Source organism: Excalfactoria chinensis, chromosome 1 (genome assembly GCF_039878825.1).
Source record: "Excalfactoria chinensis isolate bCotChi1 chromosome 1, bCotChi1.hap2, whole genome shotgun sequence".
Classification (NCBI taxonomy): Eukaryota; Metazoa; Chordata; class Aves; order Galliformes; family Phasianidae; genus Excalfactoria; species Excalfactoria chinensis.
The window spans coordinates 149,788,768-149,809,797 of NC_092825.1; the positions used below are offsets into that span (position 1 = coordinate 149,788,768).

General features: G+C 33.7%; 1 protein-coding gene across 5 annotated transcripts in view; it reads left to right on the plus strand.

Annotated features, from left to right (window-relative positions):
- PCDH9 (protocadherin 9) overlaps nt 1-21,030 on the plus strand; it is a 698,651-nt gene that overhangs the window by 605,246 nt on the left and 72,375 nt on the right. The window contains exon 5 of one of the 5 annotated variants that reach the window (XM_072356453.1): nt 9,436-9,476. The exons of the other annotated variants lie outside the window; for them this stretch is intronic. Coding sequence (XP_072212554.1) covers nt 9,436-9,446 — 11 coding nt within the window. The 3' untranslated portion in view covers nt 9,447-9,476. The remainder of the gene's footprint in view (nt 1-9,435; nt 9,477-21,030) is intronic. 5 annotated transcript variants of the gene reach the window in all.

The window sequence follows — 21,030 nt, forward strand, 5'->3', positions numbered from 1 at the left end:
TAGTGTGGTAGTCAACTGTCAGAGAGTAGCTAACTGGAAATGCAGAGAAAGCACTGAGGACATGATCATCCCTTAACAGTCATACATCAATGAATTAAATAAATTCCAGGAATCTGAGGTAATGAGGTAATGTAGTGGCTGCAGTTTTAAGAGAGTAAGAGAGAAAGCTAAGCTAAGACTACCTTTTTTTTTTTTTTTTTTTTTTTTTTTTACTATTGCATGGAATATAATCACCTATCATCATTCTAGTAGCACAAGGGAAGTCGTGACAGAAGAAATAATTTCAGTGATCTAGTGTAATAAAATATAAGCTGGTGTACTTAGGAATTTACTAAAACCATGAGATTTTTAAATCTTAGTGTTGGCCTTCTGTTTGTCTTAATGATTTCATTTAAACTAATATGATATGAAAGCTACATGACAGTATATGATCTGAGAGCTTTACTGCATTAGTGAAAAGGAAGAAGCTAATCTCATGAAAGTTGTTAATACATCTTATAGTATTATTAGTGTTTTAATATATTATTCACTTTCGTATGTTATTGGGGAAAGGGGAGTTGGCTAATGTGATAAGAAACCAATTAATATGATACAAAAGCAAGCAGATGATAAGAATATCATCTTTGTTCAGAAAATTGGTGGCTCTGATAAAACCATAAGCAGTCATTCAATAGCTTGTTCATTCCAATTGTGATAGGTTATTTTTTATTTATTTATTTTTTTTCAAACATCCACAGATGAGAATATAGGGATTTATTTTTTGCTCCTTATAATCCTTGTATCATTAACAGTGATGAAGTAACATTTTGGAATATAGTAGATTATCTATTTCGCTGAGAGTGTTTCAATTTCCAGCCCACTTATAAAACTCACAGGTAACTAAGACACTTTTATTTTATCTGAAATAATCACTTTCAGATATTATTCCTTCTATTATTTTCTGTGTGACCTTTTAAATATTATAATTAAAATCTCAAAAAATGTGAATATTATATAATTGCATCTGGAATGAAAGAAAATACCAGTTCCATACTTTTCTTAGGAAGCTCATTGAATCTCATTCTTCAAGATGTGGAGCTCAAGTCTTTAAAATAATATACATACTTTCAGACTCTGTGTGTGCTTCAGCACTTTTACAAATCCTTAAAAGTTTAATGTACTGCTAGATATTCTTATACTCACGTTCAGCAGTCTATAATTATCTGAATATAATTGTCTGAATATAAATATGAATATAAAATATAAAACAATAACCACAAACTGCTTCCTTTTTATTTATGTTGCCCTATGCAGTAAGATGTTTCAGTGATTTCAAAGTGATGAAATTTAAAAGGATATGTTGATAGATTTTCCTTTATTTTTTTTTCATGAGGTGCTGTATAACATTTTATTATACATAATGGCTGTTTCTCCTTAACACACGTATTGACTTTCTCATGTGTTGTTGTCATATTGTAGCCTTCAATCTTTGAAAGAAGTAGTAAATCCTACTTTGAAGGACGAGACTGTTTTGATGGACATTTTCATTTTGAATTGTGACTTATCTAGGATCTCCAAATGTTTATGTTTTGTCACCATAAGACTACAAAATATATATTTCCTTTCCCATTAAGGCAAGTCTACTAATGAATGTATTGAGAAAAAATAAAATAAAAAATGAAGTGGAATACTTAAATAAGAAATAGTTTAAGAGGAATACAATTATAAATAAATAAATAAATAAATGGTGGAAACAAGCAGTGCTGAGGAAGTGAATAAGGAAGCTCGATTCTTTCTTTGCTCGATTCTTTCTCACAACACATGTGGGAAAGACATTAAAGATAAATAAATAGTAGAAAATCTAGAACTACTGAAAGTAAGTTAAAATTCATTTCTCTTTCCGCAGACAAAGTGCATTTTCTCTAATTTCTGATCATAAGGTTGGTACTCTGTGCTGGAAGGAAGTGGAACTAGCATATGCTGCCTTCAAAGTCATGTTCAAATATGTTCACAGCTTCAGAAGACACAGCTGACAATTTTAAAACTAGAGAAGAAAGATGAATTCATGATTTAAAATTTGGGTGGCAGAAAATAAATAAATAAATAAATAAATACATATTTTAGTCAACTTCTTTAATTGTTAGCCAAAAGGAAGATACTCATTTGCTATTTCAAAGTTAAAAATGAAAACCTCCACCAGTGTATCAGTATGTTTCTTTTCTTTTCTTACTTCTCTCATCACAAATGAAATTAAGTTGCCTTTGCCACAATAGATGCTATGCTCAAGGAGCCTTGTGATGAAGGCATGATAAGTGTGTTTTAATTATTTTCTAATTACACTACCTTAAATATTTTCTTTTAAATTGTTCTTTTGTGATTTTCATTCTCAGTTCACTAGGTTCTACTCTAAACATCACTGAGCTTGTAATTGTTTGAAGCACAAATAATAAAAACTAATTTGTTGACATTCCCTGAAACACTAAGGAATCCAGCCGAGACTTAATGGGTTTCTCCATCCTCTCCTTAAGAGGCAGTTTCTAGTCTAATTCTTTCTCTGGCAAAGTGTGTTTCACTGATGCGTAAATTCAGGGATCTAAAGGTTATGAATATAGCTCTTTGCTGTCCTATTTATTCATCCAGAGTCATGAAAGCTCATCCTTAGATCCTGATCTCTTTTAAATGGAGAATCTTTTTAATGAAGAATGCACTAAACAGAATGGATTTACTTCTGTCTATAAATGAACACATTCGGTATTGTTATTTCCCACTTCTTTCAATGTGTGTGATAAATACTATGAATAGGACCTCTCAAATAATCAAAATACCTAGCTGTAGTCACACTAAATATGGAAAATCTGAAACACCATTCTACAAAGTATATCTTTCAGATTTTTTTTTTTTTCTAAATCAAATATATTTCTTGATATATGTATATATTATTTACCTCACAAGTTTGTGAACTAGTATTATTCAACAATGTAATAGCTCATAAGCTATTACAATATAATGTATACATTTATTACTCAGAAGAGAGTAATTTTGTAGTCAAGTTTATCTGGATCACCTTTAATAGACAGTACTTAATATAATGACCAGTAGAAAATAAAGCCGGGGGCAGGGGAACGGGGGCTGGGGGGAGGGGCTGATGTCTTCTGAAATGTTACTTAGTTATTAACAAGTTATCTTCATGTTGTATTTGAGAAGTACAAAAATCTGCTCTTGCTATATTCTGAACGCTGGATACTGAGAAAAGCCATAAAGAAAGTATTACTTTGAACACAATTTAACTCCATATTTAATAGAAAGATGGCAAACTTCATCTATCACATTTGCAAAACATCCCAATCATGGTCCTCTTCAGTGATCCTTGCTAGCCCAGTTGCACTGCAGTATTGTACTGTTAGTCATTATCTGCTGTTGTCAGACTTCGTATCTCTGGAGCCTGTAAATAAACTTTGCTCTCAGTTACAGTACAGTCAGATGTCTTACTTCTGTTGATATCTGATAATAAAGTCCTTGTATATGAATTTGATCCAAATTGCAGGTAATTTCCTATCACTGTAATCAAGATAGTGCATTTGAAAATAAACTTACTTTCTGTGAAAAGGAGCAGTAGTTAAATGTTGCTTATGAGATATAATTTGTTTAGTTGCAGCTAGGAGCAGAAAATCACTGTATTACAAAGTCAAAGGAATTTTACTATTGTATTCCCTTAAATTGGAATTAACACAACATACTCAGGACTTCTGTGGATTCACATTTCTCTCCATGTTATTTTGTGTAGAAAATTACTGCTTAAATCTTATCTACAAATTTATCTCCATGAATAAAGAAAATGGATTATTTCTTAATGACTGCCTCTTAGCAGAGTCATAGTTCCACATTCATTATTTGTTACCTCTCAAAAGTATCTGGGGGAAAAATATAATAATAATAATAATAATAAATTCCATCAAATACAGTAACTTTTTAAGGAAAAGGCAGTAAAAATCTTAATTTGATACAATGAGGTTTGTGATTAAAATAATCCAGCTTGTACAGGCAAATAATTTTATGCCTAAGAATTTCATGTAAAATAAGACTATCAGCATTATCTGAATCAGATGCTAAAAGATGTAAAGATGAATGCTTGAAATGTTCAAAACATAAACAGCTGGATAATTATATTAATAGTCTGTCTCTCGCCTTTGATCTCTATAGACCCACATTACAGTAAAAATGTGAAACCTAGAGGCAAGTGAACTGTATGTAAGGCATTATTTGTGCTATAATAATGCAATGAAACATCATACTGGGTGGCACCTCAGTCTCTTACAGAACCATGTCACATCATTCCAACTAATGATTTATCTAGCCTTTGCTGTAGCATCTGCAATGACAGTACCTTGACCAAATGCCCTTAAGGAGCTTATTTCTGCAACCAATTGATCCGCATGTTAAGACCTTTTTCTTATTTGCTGCTTCTACTGTTCTATTCTTTGCTTCCAGCTGATGCCCCCTGTCCTTACCATTTTCTAGACTAAATAAATCCCTTCTTTCTTTTATACATTATTACCCTGAGGGTATTTATTGAGGCTGATCACGTCCCTAGAATTTCCAGGTTGATGTATGATGCTAGATCATTTAGTCTCCCTTCATATGGTTTATTTTCTGGCTATAGTGTTTTATTTTTGCTATTGATTCTTTTTTTCTTTCAGTTTGTTCTGTGTGACTCATTATCTGTGAGAAACTGAACTGTGGATACTGGGTAGCATTTAGACGCTCAGTTGAAACATGAAGCTTCCATGCCTGAGGCAAAGTAGTAAAAGTGCTTCTGTTACTTTTGAAAGTGGTCTCTGTCCTCAGGGTTCTGGCATCATAAAAACCTAATCCATGGGGTATGCCACATAAAGCAGTCCCAGTGGAAGAAAAAGCACAATACCAAGTAACACATAATACTTCACTCACACTCTGGGAATTGCATTATGAACTTTGCCACGGTTTATGTCAAGGGATTAAAATATGGGTGGCACAGGGCAACTATGGAATGTTGAGGGGAAGATTTTTATCAGGATGTTCTGACTAGGAAATGTAAATTAGTTGTTAACAGATTTAGACTGGTGTCATAAACTTACATTCTGTAAACTTTCCTCTTCCCTTCTGTCATGTTACTCTTCCATTACACCTGTATACACCTAATTGCATTCATACCCTCATGGAAAGATGGCACAATAATTCCTGCCTAGACTGTTTCTCAGGGTATAAATTTGAGTCTCTTTGCAGCATGTCAAATCTTAACATTCCTTCAGTGATGAAAATTCAGCTTCTCTTAAAAGTGAATGGGCCTGAAGAAACCAGGCGTGATATATACTTCATGCCCCCCTCAGCTGATGGCTTTATAGGTGTCTGGAGTATGAGACAGATAAGTTTACACTGTCTTTCTCTGTGTATGTATGTGCTTGCAGACATACTCTCCTCACGTACCATCTGAATATAGACAGTGGTGAAATTACCACCAATGTGTCATATAAATCTCAGCTGCAATGCAGTAAAGTAGACCTTGCTTTTTATGTGCTTGTTTTCTTTTATTTTGTTTCTCTACGTGCATGCAGCTGAGATGTTGCCTGGAATGACTTTGTGTACAAATGTGAATATTTACATCTAAATGGGAAATAATCTGCAGATTTAAGACTTTCATAGTAGAGTTATGAGTACAGCAGGTAGCAGAAATCTGGTACCAGCTGTCATGGGGTCCAGTACTGTTTTCATTTTCAGCAGTTGGCTGCACCTGCATCCCTCCAAACTCAAGGAACTGATTCCATGACAAGTGGTACATAAGAGCTCATGTGCGCACCATAATTCAGGGCTACCCTACCTTAGACCAGACTTGCTGTGTCCATGCTATGTAGGGTTTGAAAATGTCTCCCTCTAGTGCTTGTCACCATAAGACAAAGTGGTTACATCATTTTTTTTCTTTGATCAGAGTGTCTGAAATACTATGACAGCACTGATGCAGAATTTTAAAGCTTAAAATGGAATTTGAGGGTGCCCAGCCCTTAGGTTTGACAGGCACAATCACTTGAAGGTAGAACCTGTCATGTTAAAGTCTGTGTATGGCAAAGGAAGCAAGTCTGATGTAGTGATGTTTGTACTATTTATTGGAAACAATAACCTAACAACCCTTTTTCTGATTTGGTTTTGGAGGCAGTTAGTGGGTTTTTTGTTGGGAACTATATGAAATCTGTGAAAGCCAGATTAACTCTTTCTTGAGTGTTCACTCTTTTTGTGGTTTGGAAGAAGCATGAACAATACAGGAAATTGAGTGAGTCTACCTTCTTGGTTGTTTTTGTTGCCTATGCATTCCCACGTCCCACTTGGGAAGTTGCAACTATAACTGCTATGCTTCCTTAGCCATAAAAAGCCTGTAGTGGAAATATTGATTCAACAGCACTTTAACACTTGTGAGTGTCTTGCTCTCTTGCTAACTTGGAATTTTTATAGGCTCTTCTTCGTGACTTGGAATTTGAGCAGATGTGCAGAAAGACGAACACATCATTACTGAATTTAAAGGGATTTTTCACATCAGTGCATTCTAAGCTGCTTAACTAGATGGCTATTTTTTCTTCTATTTTTTTTCTTTTTTCCTTAAAAAACAACAATGGAAGAACATAAAGTGTAAGCATAGGAAATCTGTCATATCTGTGCTGATATATCTATTCTTTCAGACTGTTAAACCACAGTTTTATATGTTATTTCAAGGGAATTGTAGAGGTTCTACACCCAAGAGATAAGAAAGCAGTATAAGTTAAATAAAACAGTATGAAAGTCGTTTCTGGACTAAGAATTCCATTAACTCAGGAGATACATCTGTCCTTATCAGAAGGTTTAAACACTAAAGGAAATTATAATTACAGAACTGTAAATATACATAGTACTTTAGTCACAAATAGCAAGTCAAGGTTACCTTCTTAGTCAATTTTTAATATTTTGAGAGACCTAATTACAAAAGCACATGTCTTCCCTTCAGTTGACTAAGGGCAACACAAGAATATCCACTTCCACTGCTCATTCGTTGTCCTAGCCTCCAGCACAGTCAACTTGGCTAAGTGGAAGGAGTAATTATTTAACAGATTTCAAATATTGAAAAGATAAAAGGAAATGCATTGTGCATGTTTATTTACAATTAACTCTGGTTTTCTGTGGTTTTGCTTGTGTCATTTTGAAATTAATGTAATCATCAATGTAAACATAGACCAGAATGCTAATATACTCTGACTGAATTCAGTGCAAAACTGCCTGAACAGAGAGGACAAAGTTGCTGTCTGCAAATTTTGCAATCTAATGTCATTCTTCTAAAACTGTATGTAGTACCTGGTCAGGTGTTATTGTAGATTGGTATTGTTTTGTGCTGCATATTTGTTTATTGATATTGATTAATTTTGAATATAAATTGATATGTCTCCTATCATACTAGCTGCTATTTATTTTGGCACACAGAAAGTGAATTAAATGATGTGACACTAAGTAGAAAAGATCATTTCTGATGAAAAACCTTTACTAATATTGGAACATATATATACATATATACATAGTTTTTCTGTTTAAACAGTGGACTGATGTTGAAGGTGGTAAGCGTTTTTGTTTGATTGATTGATTGCTGCTGTTGTGTTTATTTTGTTGTTTTTTTTTGTTTTGTTTTTGTTTTTTGTTTTTGTTTTTGTTTGTTTTAATCTGCTTCCCCAGTTAGGGGAATCAGATCTAAGGAAAAATGTTATTTATATTTTTGTCATTATATTTCTGATTTGATCAGAAAATAAGCCTCCAAATCTTCCAGAAATCCGTTTTTCTTAGATTTCTGCTTATTTAATGCATAGTTGAAGCACATTTCACTGTGCTTTATGGTTCACAGAATTTTACTTTAAGAATGTTTAAGTTCAGAGAAAACCTTGCTATCTTTCAGAACAGCATTAATTGTGGCTATTGCTCATGCTTGGAAAAAAACATAGCGAGTCTCTAAAAACAAAATGCATAGTATATTTGCCTATATTATGTTTCATAAGACTATGAACTTAAAATGCGTATTTTAAAAGATTTAATGCCAAAACGGGATGCCACTTTTTAGAATATGTTCAGTGGTGTGTTGAATACATAAACATATCTGCAGAGATTTCTGGTGATGAACAGTGGAATAATCACTAATTTCTTCTTGTCTATTTCAGGTTTATTTTCTTTTGTGTGTGGATATCTAGAAGTGCATACTACTTTTTTAATGTGTTTCTGAAAATGTAGCCTTGAGGAACCAAATCTTCCATTAGACATACCTGAGCAACTCCCTTGAAGTCACTAAGAATTAGGTGTGAAAGCATTTGAAGGCTGATCAAGCCTAAAGGCTCTTCTCTGAAATTCTAAATGAAGTTTAAGGTTAAGGTCATACAATGACGCTTCAATTGTGTGGGAAAACGATAATATAATGCTAGGATAAATCATTCTTTTCACTATATAGGAAGCCTAACAGACATTACCTTTCAATTTTGTACTCTTTACTATACAAGTATGACCAATGTGCTTTTGTTGGAGTTAGATACCTAAACCCTTGTATTCTGACTACTACAGGAAAGAAGTTATTACATGTTTGTTTTTTTTTTATTTGTTTCTTTTTAAAATCAAATCATTTTGATGGGGAAAAAGGACAGAAAAACAGTTATTTTAATTCTTTATGTTTTCCACAAAAGTGCTTGCTGCACCTATCCTTCACTTTCACTCCCTTCCCTTTATACCCATGCTGCATGCTCACTGCATAATACTTTTTTATTTAATCATCGATTTAACAAAGATTTTAAATAGTCTGAAGTTTAACTTACCAACTGTGTAAGATTTTCATCCTTCTTTCTTTTCCAAACTATGGTTTGGTACTTCGTTTGCAAGGATGTGAAGGTAAAAAAATGAAGTATTCTATGTATTTCCTTTGGCTCTTCTTTTGCATCAATTATTTAATTATTTATTTTCAGGTGTAGGAACATAGTTCTTCAAAATTCTCTATAGTGGAATGCTTTTATCTATCTCTGCTTCTACTGTATTTCTGTTTGAAGCAAAGCCAAAATGTTGTGGGTAATGATAAATTTGAGTTTCATTGCTTTCAGAACCATCCAAAGAGATATTTTTATGTAAATTTGAAATAAAATATGTGATGTCAAACAATGCAATCTGAAAATTATCTGAAAAATCAAAATCCTGTATATAGACATGCTTTGAGTTTCTTGGGTTTTGCTTGCTAAGTTGCTGCTTATACCTTAGATTTCAAGGAAAAAGACATAATGGATGTCTTAAAATTTCTTACAGGTTTTCAGCAAATTAAGGAGAGAAGATTTATTATAAAAACATAAAGACTAAAAGCTGTTTAAATTTTTTTCAGAATTTCATGAAGAACTGTTTCTCTTTATTTCAATTTATGATCTAAAAATTTATTTTTTCTCATAGCCACCTGCTGAGAAAAAAGATCAAAGTAGTTCACTTCTCAGGTTTGTAAAACTGTTTTTCTTCCCACATACTATCAACAACACACTATGATATTCAGCATTTCAAGCAAATTTTATATTCCTCTGTTGCTTTGTTGTTGTTTTTCTTTTTTTTTGTTTTTTGTTGTTTTTTTTTTCTCACATTCTCACTCACTTGCTCTCACACTCTCTCAGTACTCAAGGATTCTTAAGCACACAATTTAAATTGAGGCATTTAACTAAATAAACCTTTATTTTGTGGTATAGTAATGAGGCTGTGGCAGCCCCTTTCTACTGCAGAGGAAGTGTTCCTAGGTTCCTGAAGTCCTCCTAATTTAGTTTCCTGAAATGAAGACCAGGTTCTATGGCCCCAAGTTTTATCTTTCCCTCCTTCCTCACATTTATGTCTTCTGAGTTATGTAATAATTGTTTTAAACCTTAAATAAACTAGAACTGGAAAACAGTAACACTTGTGATCAACTCTATTAGGTGTCTACATATGAACAAATATGTATTTATATATATATAGTAAAGACACTAGTAATCCTCGTACTGCTATATGTGGGATATCTTTAACATCTGGTCTGGACTGAAAATAAAATTTGATGGTTTTTTTTACCATATATATTCAGGATGCCTAGTTCAGATCAGCTCAGACCTAGTCAAACTGTGCAAAAAATACTTCATTTTCTATTTATAAAATTCTACATAAAATTTGTCTGCAAGTTATTTATTCAGGATCTCGGGGCAGAAAGGGATATAATACTGCCCACACACACCAAAATCCCTTTAGTTGGTTTAGTTAGTTTCTGGTGGTGTGAACTACATTTATGCTGCTGAACACATCAGTTAAGGGTGAAGAGGATTGGCTTCTGAGCCAAGTGGTGCACGACTGTTCATACCCACATGATTTGGGACTGTGCCTGCTCCACACATTATTGAGCTGTGGATTATCCCCAGCTTGTACTCTTTAAGAGCCATTAGAATCACAGAATCATAGAATTGTTTGTATTGGAAGGAACCTTTAAAAATCATCTAGTCCAACTCCCCTGCAGTGAACAGAGACATCCACAGCTAGATCAGGTTGCACAGAACCTGGATCTCGAATGCTTCCAGGCATCTGTCACCTCTGTGGGCAACTGTTCCAGTGCCTCACCATTCTTATTGCAAAAAAACTTCCTTACATCCAGTCTAGATCTCCCCTCTTTCATTTTGAAACCACTTCCCCTTGTCCTGTTGCAGCAGACCATGGTAAAGAGTCACTTCTTTCTTAATAGCCCTCTTATCATTGAATCATGGAATTGCTCAGGTTGAAAAACACCTTAAAGATCAAGTCCAACCAGAAAACACATACAGAAAGACTGCTTACCAGGTCTACCCGAAGCCTTCTCCAGGCTGAACAGCTCCAGCTTTCTTAGCCTGTCCTCATAGCAGAGGTGTTACACCCCTTGGATTATTTTTCTGGTTTTCCTCTGGACGTACTCCAACACGTCCACATATGTCTTGTGTGGAGGACTCCACATATGAACACAGTACTCCAGGTTTGATCTCACTAGCACAGAACAGACGGACAGGATCACGTCCCTTGACCTGCTGGCCACACTTTGGTGCAGCCCAGGATATGGGCTTCAAAATATTTTGAACACAGGTGCTCAAAATATTTTGAGCACAGGTCATGTTATAAATTATCAGAACAATGGCTTTATCATATGAAGCAGAGGACATGTTTCAGATGTGATATGAAGACAGATTCACAAAATGACAAGATTTTAGTCTGCTGGGACTGTGGTAGTAGAGAACGAAACCGGGTGAAGGGATACAAAACTGATAGGGCTATGTTCATGATAATTTTAAGAAGAGTCTCTGACCTGACCTTTCTTACAGTATATCCTACAGAAAGCTGGATGGAATGCAGCAAACAATTCTTCAGTCCAGGTGACTAGAATTCCATTTTGCTCTAGTCTCCTTTTAATTAACAGTAGATATATGCTTTTTTTTTTTTTTTTCTTTTTTTTTTTTTTAATATATTTTTATTTTTCTCTTATCTGTGTTGTCATAAATCACTACTGAATAGTAGCACCACCATTTTTAAGGTTGATCTAATCTTTGTCACTGAATCAACTTTCTTCTACATACTTTAAAAAGATTGATATAAATATATATACATGCACAAGCCCAGATAAAACTGTTTTCAGTGCTTTCAGATATCTATGAACTCAAACATTATATTTCTTCACTATATTTTTTTACCTCCCATTCATTTAACATTTTCTCTGCTAGCTCCAGAAACTTTTGAAGTATTTGCCTAACCCTTGAATATCTGTCTGTACAATTTCCCGACTTACTTTATCGAGTTTTATAAACCATGAAACGGATACCTTATAAACCAGAAAACAAGTTGTAGGTAGTACTGGGGTTATCTTAGCAAAAAGAGGCTTAATGCTCTAACAATTTTTTTATTTTTTTTCTTTTCCTTTATAAGCAGTGTCTGTGTGTTGCAGTGTGGGGCCAAAATCATCACATGCTTTTTTTTTTTTTTTTTTTTTTAATCTCTTTAGTACGCCCTAAATTCTAGTTGTGATTTGTAGTTTCACAGTATCTGGTTTCTAGTTCACTACTCAGCAGTATCAAAGCCCTCAAGTTGCTGACCTGCTCAGCAAGCATTTTTGAGAAAAGCTGTGGCACCTGGCTGGTTTCCAAGTGTGCCTGGGCCTCCAGTTATCCTGGAACTCTAGGGTTCAATGTTTTTGAACCAAAGTAACTTATCTCACAAACTGAGATAATAGTAAAGATAACAACAACAGCAACAACAAAAAGAACAAGCAACTGAATTTGGAGGGGGATAAAAAGCCTGATATCTCCAAATATTTGGAGTGTTATCGTATGGACCATTAATGTTACTGTATGCTTTGTAACATTATATTGTGTCATATGTGTCAAAGCTGACTCAACGGCAAAAACAAAGAGAATATTTTTATTTATTTATTTGTTCGCTTGTTTGTTTGTTTGTTTGTTTTCCCCCTCAAAAACTGACTAGGCCATTAAATCTTTCCTTACATTTTTTTGGAAATAAAGCTATAAAATTATGATGTTCAAATCAAAGATAACATATCTTAAGGAAAAAAATACCTTTTTTCATTTCTTTCTTCTACTGCATTTTTATATCCTTCACCTGATCAGAAGCTAAAGTTGAAATCTAAAATTGATTCTTCAGTTGTTCTGAGCTTAGATGCTTTTCTGTTGAAAGAGAGGAAATGCATAAAAGCGTGCTTTTCACTGCTTAACTACTTGACATCTTTTTTTTTTTTTTTTTTTTTTTTTTTTTTTTCCAACTAACTGGCTTCAGGAGAAAAACCCATGTGAAGGTATTAATACTGCAGATGGTTTTGTAAAATACGTTAGTACTGAGATGTTTGACATACATGACAGCTTTTTACATCAGTTTCTGTGCTTGGGAGAAATCTTCAGGAGGCTCCTTTTTAATGCCATGAAAATGCCGTGCTCAGTGCTCACTTATTTTGCGGTAGATCTTCACTGCTGCAAAAGATCTGAAATGAGTTTCTTCTGAACAGTAGGTGTCCACTTCTAGGTACTCTCTCTACTGTCTATGAGATAAACGGGCACTTTAAAGGAACAATTCATGTGACTTGGTTGAGATATCCACTTTAGTGTGAGATAAATCACATTGAGGAAATTTCTGTTTCTCTGAAATGGCTATAAAATCTTCCAACTTGTCTTCAGATACAGACATCTCTCTAATGGAGGTATGTGAAGTTATTTGACAGAGATCATACCCTTTCAGTGTGCTAAAGCCTCAAATTTATCAATGAGTATTATGTCTAATCTGGTGAGCAATACTGATATGGATTTAGCATTCAGATGGCATTAAAAATCTCTGCAGAGTAACAGAAAGTGCCAGAAGATAATTCATAGTTTTAACCTTATTTGATCATAACTAGCCCATGATTTACATGCTCAAGGTTTACTGTCAAAAAGTGCAGCAGCAAATGTATTGTTTATACAAAACATAGAAATCTTAACCACCTTATAACAAGAAAAATCAAATTTTCTGGTTCTTTTTTTAATTTTTCTTTCTTTCCTTTTTCTCCTATTATTTTCTCCTCCTCTTCAAACATGACTGAATCATTTTAGAAATTCAGTGAAATCACCTACAGTGAGTAAAACAGCATTTTGTGTAAGATGTCAGCTACGACTGTAGGAAGTTTAAGAGAATAAACTGAAACAAGACGCAATAAAAATAAACATTTTTTTATGAAATTGGTAAGTAATAAACAAATAGTTAAGGCTATGGCAAAGTCTAGAATTATATTTTCCCTGTGATTGGCATCACATATGAGGCAGCAGCAGATTTCTCCGTGGCTGTTTGCATTAGATGAATGCTGCTGCAGGGCATAGCAGTAGAATTGGCTTCCATCACTGACTGTTATATAATGTACTTGGAATGGAAAAAGGATGCCTCTCCATTAGAGAATCCAAAAGGCTGTGTCCCTTACTGAACCCAGTCTTTAATATGCAGGGGAGAGCTTTGAGAAGGGGAAGGCAGGGAGAGAGTGAGCTGTAACTTAGTGCTTCTACACAGACTCATAGAAGTTTTTTGTGTTCTTTTTTTTTTTTTTCCTTTTTTTTTTTTTTTTTTTTTTTTTTTTCCTTCCTTTGTGCCTCCTTTTCCCTCTTGCTGTGCCTGAGCATACTAATCACTTATTTTCCTCTTCCTTGTTCTGCAAGTGCTTCATACACTGTACTGTGAGTAAGAACACCTTCCAGTGGGGGTAAAAGGGTGAAGGTCACCTGGTAGCATGGCATCATGTCAGTGGAGAGGTTTTACCTTCCAGTATTCCTTAGATGTGATCTTTTCAGTTATAACTGTACTGTGTATTTTATTTTTATTTTTTATTTTATTTTATTTTAACTTGAATGAATGGTGTGCATCTGAGTAACAGTGTTTCTTTTTGTTCTTTTAGTGGGTTTGCTTTTGTTTTTTTTTTTTTTTTCTAACTGAGGGATGCGGAGGTCATATGAGTTGTGGCCAGAAGTGTTCCTTGGAAGACCTAGCTTGAAGTAATTTCAGTAATAGGCCCAAGTAGAGTTCAGTAAGAATGCCTTTTTAAAAGCCTCATTTCTGGAATTTTGGAACAGTGGAGAATATATTAGTACAGTCCTGAAATATAAAGTGACAGTAAAATGAAATACAACTATATTTGTTTTCTCCACATTTTTTCACATTTTCTTAATTATCAATTGAGGTTGTTTGTTTGTTTGTTTAGTTTATGTTTTTGTTTTTGTTTTTGTCCCCTCACTTCCCCTCTCCATCTTCCCCTTTCCCCCCAGAAGTGCCTGGTCTGTGAAATCAGCTTTGTGTAGGAATGGTAAGCTAACGTTTTAACATGTTTCCTGGTGGTATGTATTTTTTAACCTAATTAAATTCTTTGCTGCTGTTTGAATTTAAAAATATAAAAATCATAATCATATTATTTCATGTAAAAAAAATCAGAGTGGCAAATTCACTTTTCTAAAGGAAAAAAAAAAAAAAAAAAAAAAAAAAAAAAAGCTTGGGAGTTAGAAACAGTAGTAATTAATAAGACACCATATCTACCCTTGTCATTGGTTTGACCTTACTGCTGCACAGAATCATTGTTCTTGCTGTGCCTTGTAAAAGTGCTTCCATTCATGAGACACACATAAAACCCAGAGACTGCTAGGTACTGAGGAAGTTCAAGCATTTAAATTTCTGATATATCAGTGCCTTGAATAGATTGAGGTTTTATCATAGTAGTTGTAAAGAATTTCTATAGATGGTCTGCCTGTAAATCATCCGCTGTATAATGACTACATGAAAAGATGATGGTACAAAATTGTAATGATTTTTAAATAAAACTTGTGTACTTTAAAGCAATTTCTACTTATCTTCTTAAATTTGCTTTGTTGATAAGATTTTAATATTGACAAATTGAAAATTGAAAATTGAAAATCTGAGATTTTCTTTCTCTCGCTTTAAGTTTTTGTGTTTTAATGCTTTATATGCATTCTGTATCACTAAATACAAATATGTTACTGATTTACATTTTTACAAATGAAGAATTTTTTGCACAGGTGAATCTAACATATTTCACATTTTTCAGACCTTGTTACCATTAATAGGAGCTCTAGTCTATAACATCAATAGTCACATCTCTGCTGTGTCCACTTATCTTAATAAATCAAAAAACAGGTCAATCAACAACAATATTGCACATAATTATAACCATCAACTACTTAAAATAGGAGAATGAGTATTAATAGTTAAATTAAACTGGCACGTGCGATACATCAATACAAAGCAAGAAAGAAAAGATCTGCAGTCATTTTTAAAAATTCATACTACTGGATATTTTTTAACCTCAAAAGAGCTGGACTGGTGAGTGAACATTATTGCTCTATTTGCCCTGAATTTGAAGTACACAGTTTCAGACTTCAGAGCTAAAACTTCTTTTTGGGTGATGTAATTTTCCCATATATATAGTACTAAGGAATACCATTTCATTGTATATGTCAGTTCATGTATTCTTTTACTTTCCATTAATATAAATATATATATATATGTATATATATAAATATTTACCAAAATTAATTGAGTTAATTATGTTGTAAATGGGAAAAGAGTTTTCACTTTTTGAAATGAACCATGAGATCTGGGCTTTTTATTTTATTTTATTTTATTTTTTATAAAGTTTACTCCTTTACTCCTTCTGAAACAAATAAACAAAAAACAAAATAACTAAATAAATTGTATTTAAATATGCAAATGTCCTTTGTCTGCAGCAATCAGTAGCATTTAGACTGGCACTGATGGGCAATATGAGTTGCCTATTGAGAACATGATGACTTAGGAGGCAATTTGCTTTTAGGCAGAGATTCAAACTCAGGACAGTGGCTCTATGTTTAGGAAGACAGTGATCATTTGTTTAAATCTGGTCTTTATTTAGACAACAGATGACAGCTGGCACTGGCTGCAGTGATATGAAGTCACTGGATTTTCCTGCAGCTCTACCTCAGGTCACATGGTAAGATGGACTCACCTGAACAGTTGGAGAACAAAGATCTAGGATAAGGATGCAGAGAATTATCTAGAAGTGAAATTATATTTTCTGTAGTAATAGGTTGGATCTTCATTTCCAAAAATAAAAAAGAAATAGCATGTTCACTTTCCAATATATTTCTCTTCGATTGGACGCTCTTATAATTAATGTTGAAGTTATTGAAAAAATAAAAAAATAAAAATCCCCGTAATTCATAGAATCATAGAATCTTTATTAGGGAACTTTAACGTTTACCTAATCCAACTCCCCTGCAGTGAGCAGGGACATCTGCAGCTAGATCATGTTGCTGAGAGCCTGGACCAGGCTGACTTTGAATGTCTCCAGGGACAAGACTTCCACCACCTCTCTGGGTGTGGTTCAGATAATGACAAAATACTTTTCTAAACAAGAAGTACTGTTGCCTCAATAGCTTTGTTTCTTAAGCAGTTACAACTTTTTCTCATCTGGCACAACTGCAAGACACGGATGAATATATAAAAAAAGCACCGCTTCCTTCTGTCATTTACAAATTTGACTTTATTGGTCTATTTTATGATAGAAATAGCTGGTGTGTTTTTGAGCAGGCATTAAGTGAGTAGTGTCAGGAATCTGTAAAATGTTAGGATTCATCTCATTTTTTGTACAAGACAGAACTTTTGACTAGAACTTATTTGATGAGTTGACAAGTGACTAGCAAACTGAAAAATATTAATATTAGCATAGAAAAAAAGTATGAGGAATCTGAATGGGCTACAGAAATGAAATTTGTGAAGTGTTTTGTTCACACTTTATAGTGAATACACTTAAAATGATGTTTAATATGTCAGTAATTGACATGGATTATTAAGTCACAGAATTCCAAAGGAAAATAAGCATATGTCTCTTTACTATTTAAAATAAGTAAAGCTATGGTGTGAAAATTGAAATAAGTTCAGCTCAGACATTAGATACCACACTTATGTTGATCCAAACAAAATCAGCTTGTTGTTTTGCGTAGCTGCAGTACCTTTTCAAGTCAAGATTTTGTACTTGTGGAGGAAAAACAATAGTTAAGTATCGAATCTCTGGAGAAGCATATATTATGTTCAAAATGTAACTGGTGTTTCTATGTGAGGGTTTTTTTGTCTGTTTATTTGTTCATTTTGTTTTGTTTGGTTTTGGTTTTGATTTTTTTTTTGTTTTGTTTTTTTCTCTTTTTTTTAAATTATCAACTTATTTATTTATTTATTGGAAGGAGGTAAGTCTCATCTGGTGACAAATAATAGAATGGGTTCAGTATGAATAGATGGGTTCGGTACTTGCTTAGACAGGAAAGTATTTGGAATAACTTCACAACTAATCTTCATTCTTCCAGTCTTCAGTTTGGTGTCCGTGCTGCATCTTGACACGTATCTTATCTGTCTTTAATGCTGCTATCTTTTCAGTATGACAGTGGTGATTTAAGTGCAACTTATTTCCATGAGACTACGTTTATAATCTTCCAAGTCCTGTTTCAGTTCCAATCTTACTTTGAAAATATTATTTAATTTTGTCTTTTCAAAAACATTCTGGGATGGAAATTTGCACAATAAAACTTGTGAGGGGTTTGGAGCACAAGTCTTATGAGGAACAGCTCAGGGAGCTGGGATTCTTTAGCCTGGAGAAGAGGAGGCTCAGGGGAGACCTCACTGCACTCTTCAACTTCCTGAAGGGAGGTTGTGGTGAGGAGGGATTTGGCCTCTTCTCCCAGGCAACAAACAGGACCTAAGGAAATGGCCACAAGTTGTATCAGATGAGGTTTAGAGTAGACATAAGAAGGAACTTTTTCTCTCAGAGAGGGGTCAGGCACTGGAATAGCCTGACCAGGGAGGTGGTGGCGTCTCTATCCCTGGCAGGGTTCAAGAGGTGTCTGGATAAGGAGCTAGGAGATATGGTTTAGTGGTTTTTCTGTAGGTATGGTAAAAGGAGGATGGTTAGACTAAATGATCTTGTAGGTCCTTTCCAACCTCATGATTCTATGATTCTATGATAAAACTCAGTATTTTTTTTGTGCGTACTCATTTTCCTGAAAAAAATTATATGTGTGTATATATATATACATACACACACACATATATATACAAATATATATACACATATATTTTTTATTTATTTTATTTATATATACGTATAACATTCTTTAAAGTAAATAGCATTAGCATAAAATAATATTTCATGATTCTTTGCAAAAGAATTATTTTAATCTTATTTAGAAACTGGTCTTAGCATCCATCTCATGTAGTCAGTGCATTAATAGATTTTTCATATTTACAACAAATGTTAAACAAATGTAGACTTATATTATCACTATAAATCACTGTTGTATCTTCCAAAACAAATGAGCTTTCTCCATGTCTAGCTTAAGTACTGGAAGAATATGCAATTTTTGTTAGTGTTGGTTTCATAAACATTTTGATTAAATTTTATCAACATTATTAATACTTTCTCATTTTAAAACAAGATAGAATAAAAAGGTAAATCAACTAGATCAATTTATGTGATGAAAAGATAAGGCAAATGGGAAAAATCTATGCAGACAGATTAAATTACTTATATATTTAAGTACATATAATTAAAATATATAATCTATATTTTTAATGATTATTTAGAGACAAATACTTATATATTCAATGAGAAATGTATGACCATTAGTGCTTCATTGTAGATAGTTGTATGATCCTAATCACTGCATTTTTTATTATCCAGTTTTTTGATTTTTTTTTACCAGGTATGCTCTTGCCAGGACAAAATAAATTAATCTTATTTATTTAATATAATGATCAACTGTTTTAATCTTCTGCTACAGATCCTGTATCACATGTATGTCATAATATTGAATTCACATTTTTCTGAGCTGTCATTTTACCTACTTTTGAGCATATGAATAGGATTTTATAGTTCAAAAGTGAAACATAGTTTTACTGTTATTATTGCTATTAACTTTTTTTTTTTTTTTTTTTTTTTTTTTAATTCTGAATTCCTGAATCTATCCAAAAGATGGCATCGTCCTAAAATTCTCATTCCCAGTTATCCATATTTGCTCTCTATAACTAGTTGAAAGGGTTGGCGTGTTTTCCTTGGTAACAGCGATAGGAGAAGGAATGTCTCTAAGTTGCTCCAAGGGAGGTTCAGGTTGGGTACTAGGAAAAATTACTTCTCAGAAAGAGTGGTTAGATATTGGAATAGTCTTCCCGGGGAGGTGATGGAGTCACTGTCCCTGAAGCTTTTCAGTGAAAGAGTAGGTGTGGCACGGTTTAGCGGGCATGGTGGTGGTGTGTTGACGATTGGGCTGGGTAATGATATCTGTAGTCTTTTCCACCCTTTATGATTCTATGATATGTCACAGTAGCATTATATATTGAGCTGTTTGTGAGCAACTATTTTATATGAATTTTCCATGGTTTTATTGAATTTGTCGAAGTGGCTTCCACAGACTTTTCTTACAGATTTATTTTTTTTTACCATTCATACATAATCCTGGTCAACAAGCTCCTGGCAAAAAATGGAAATCTCATGAACGTAATGGAAATACAGGCACCGTAGCATACTTCTGTGGTTGGCTGTCCTCACATGCATAACCAGTGATCTTTGCTTCATGGTATGCCCCAAGCCAAAACAATCCAGTATAGTAAGCAAGAGAATGAAGAGATAGGAATGCTATAAAAGCAAGAAATTTACTGTGATTAAAAGAGCATCTGATGAAAATAAATATGACTTGTATCTAGAAAACTTAAGAAGCTTTGTGGTTCCCAGCCAAAACAACAAATGTTTTCTGAGTGTCCAGTCTAGCTGCGTGCTTTCAGAAACAATTATGCAAATACCATGGGACTTGAAGCAAGAATATTTGTATGCATGCTGGTATCTTATTCGCAAGATAGAACTCTTAAAATACATTTCTACACAGTGTATGATGAATTATTCTGCTGATTAATTCTGTTGTTTATAGGTTGCTGTAGGCCACTATGAAGTCATGAGCATGGTCATTCAAATACAAAGCACTTATAAATTCTGGCATCAAAGAAAACATGTAAACTTCTTGCCATGCAACACTAACTTGAAACACACTACCTGAATATTAATATCTGTGCCAGGTGTTGTGAAATAAGTTGTCTTTTTCTTGTGGAAGTAATGAAATACATGACTGCAACTGACAATTCTTGCTTTGACTGATGTGTTTAAAACATTTACTTTGTTCACATAAGAGAGGAGTGAGAACAGTGATTTTTGTGTGTACTTTATCCAGATCAAGGGAAATTATTGAAGTAAGCCATAGTAATAGTTTAAAGAAATCATGTGTGGCTAAAATTATAGGTTGATATTGCAGAAGGCAAGGAAGGTTAAAACTGATCCTGTCTCCTTCCTTTGGTGAACTCAGCTCTCACAAATTCTTGAAGATATATATAAATATATATATATATATATATAATATGCTATAAATCTATGTTATTCAGTGCTGAAACACAAAGTGCTATGCTTAACCCAGA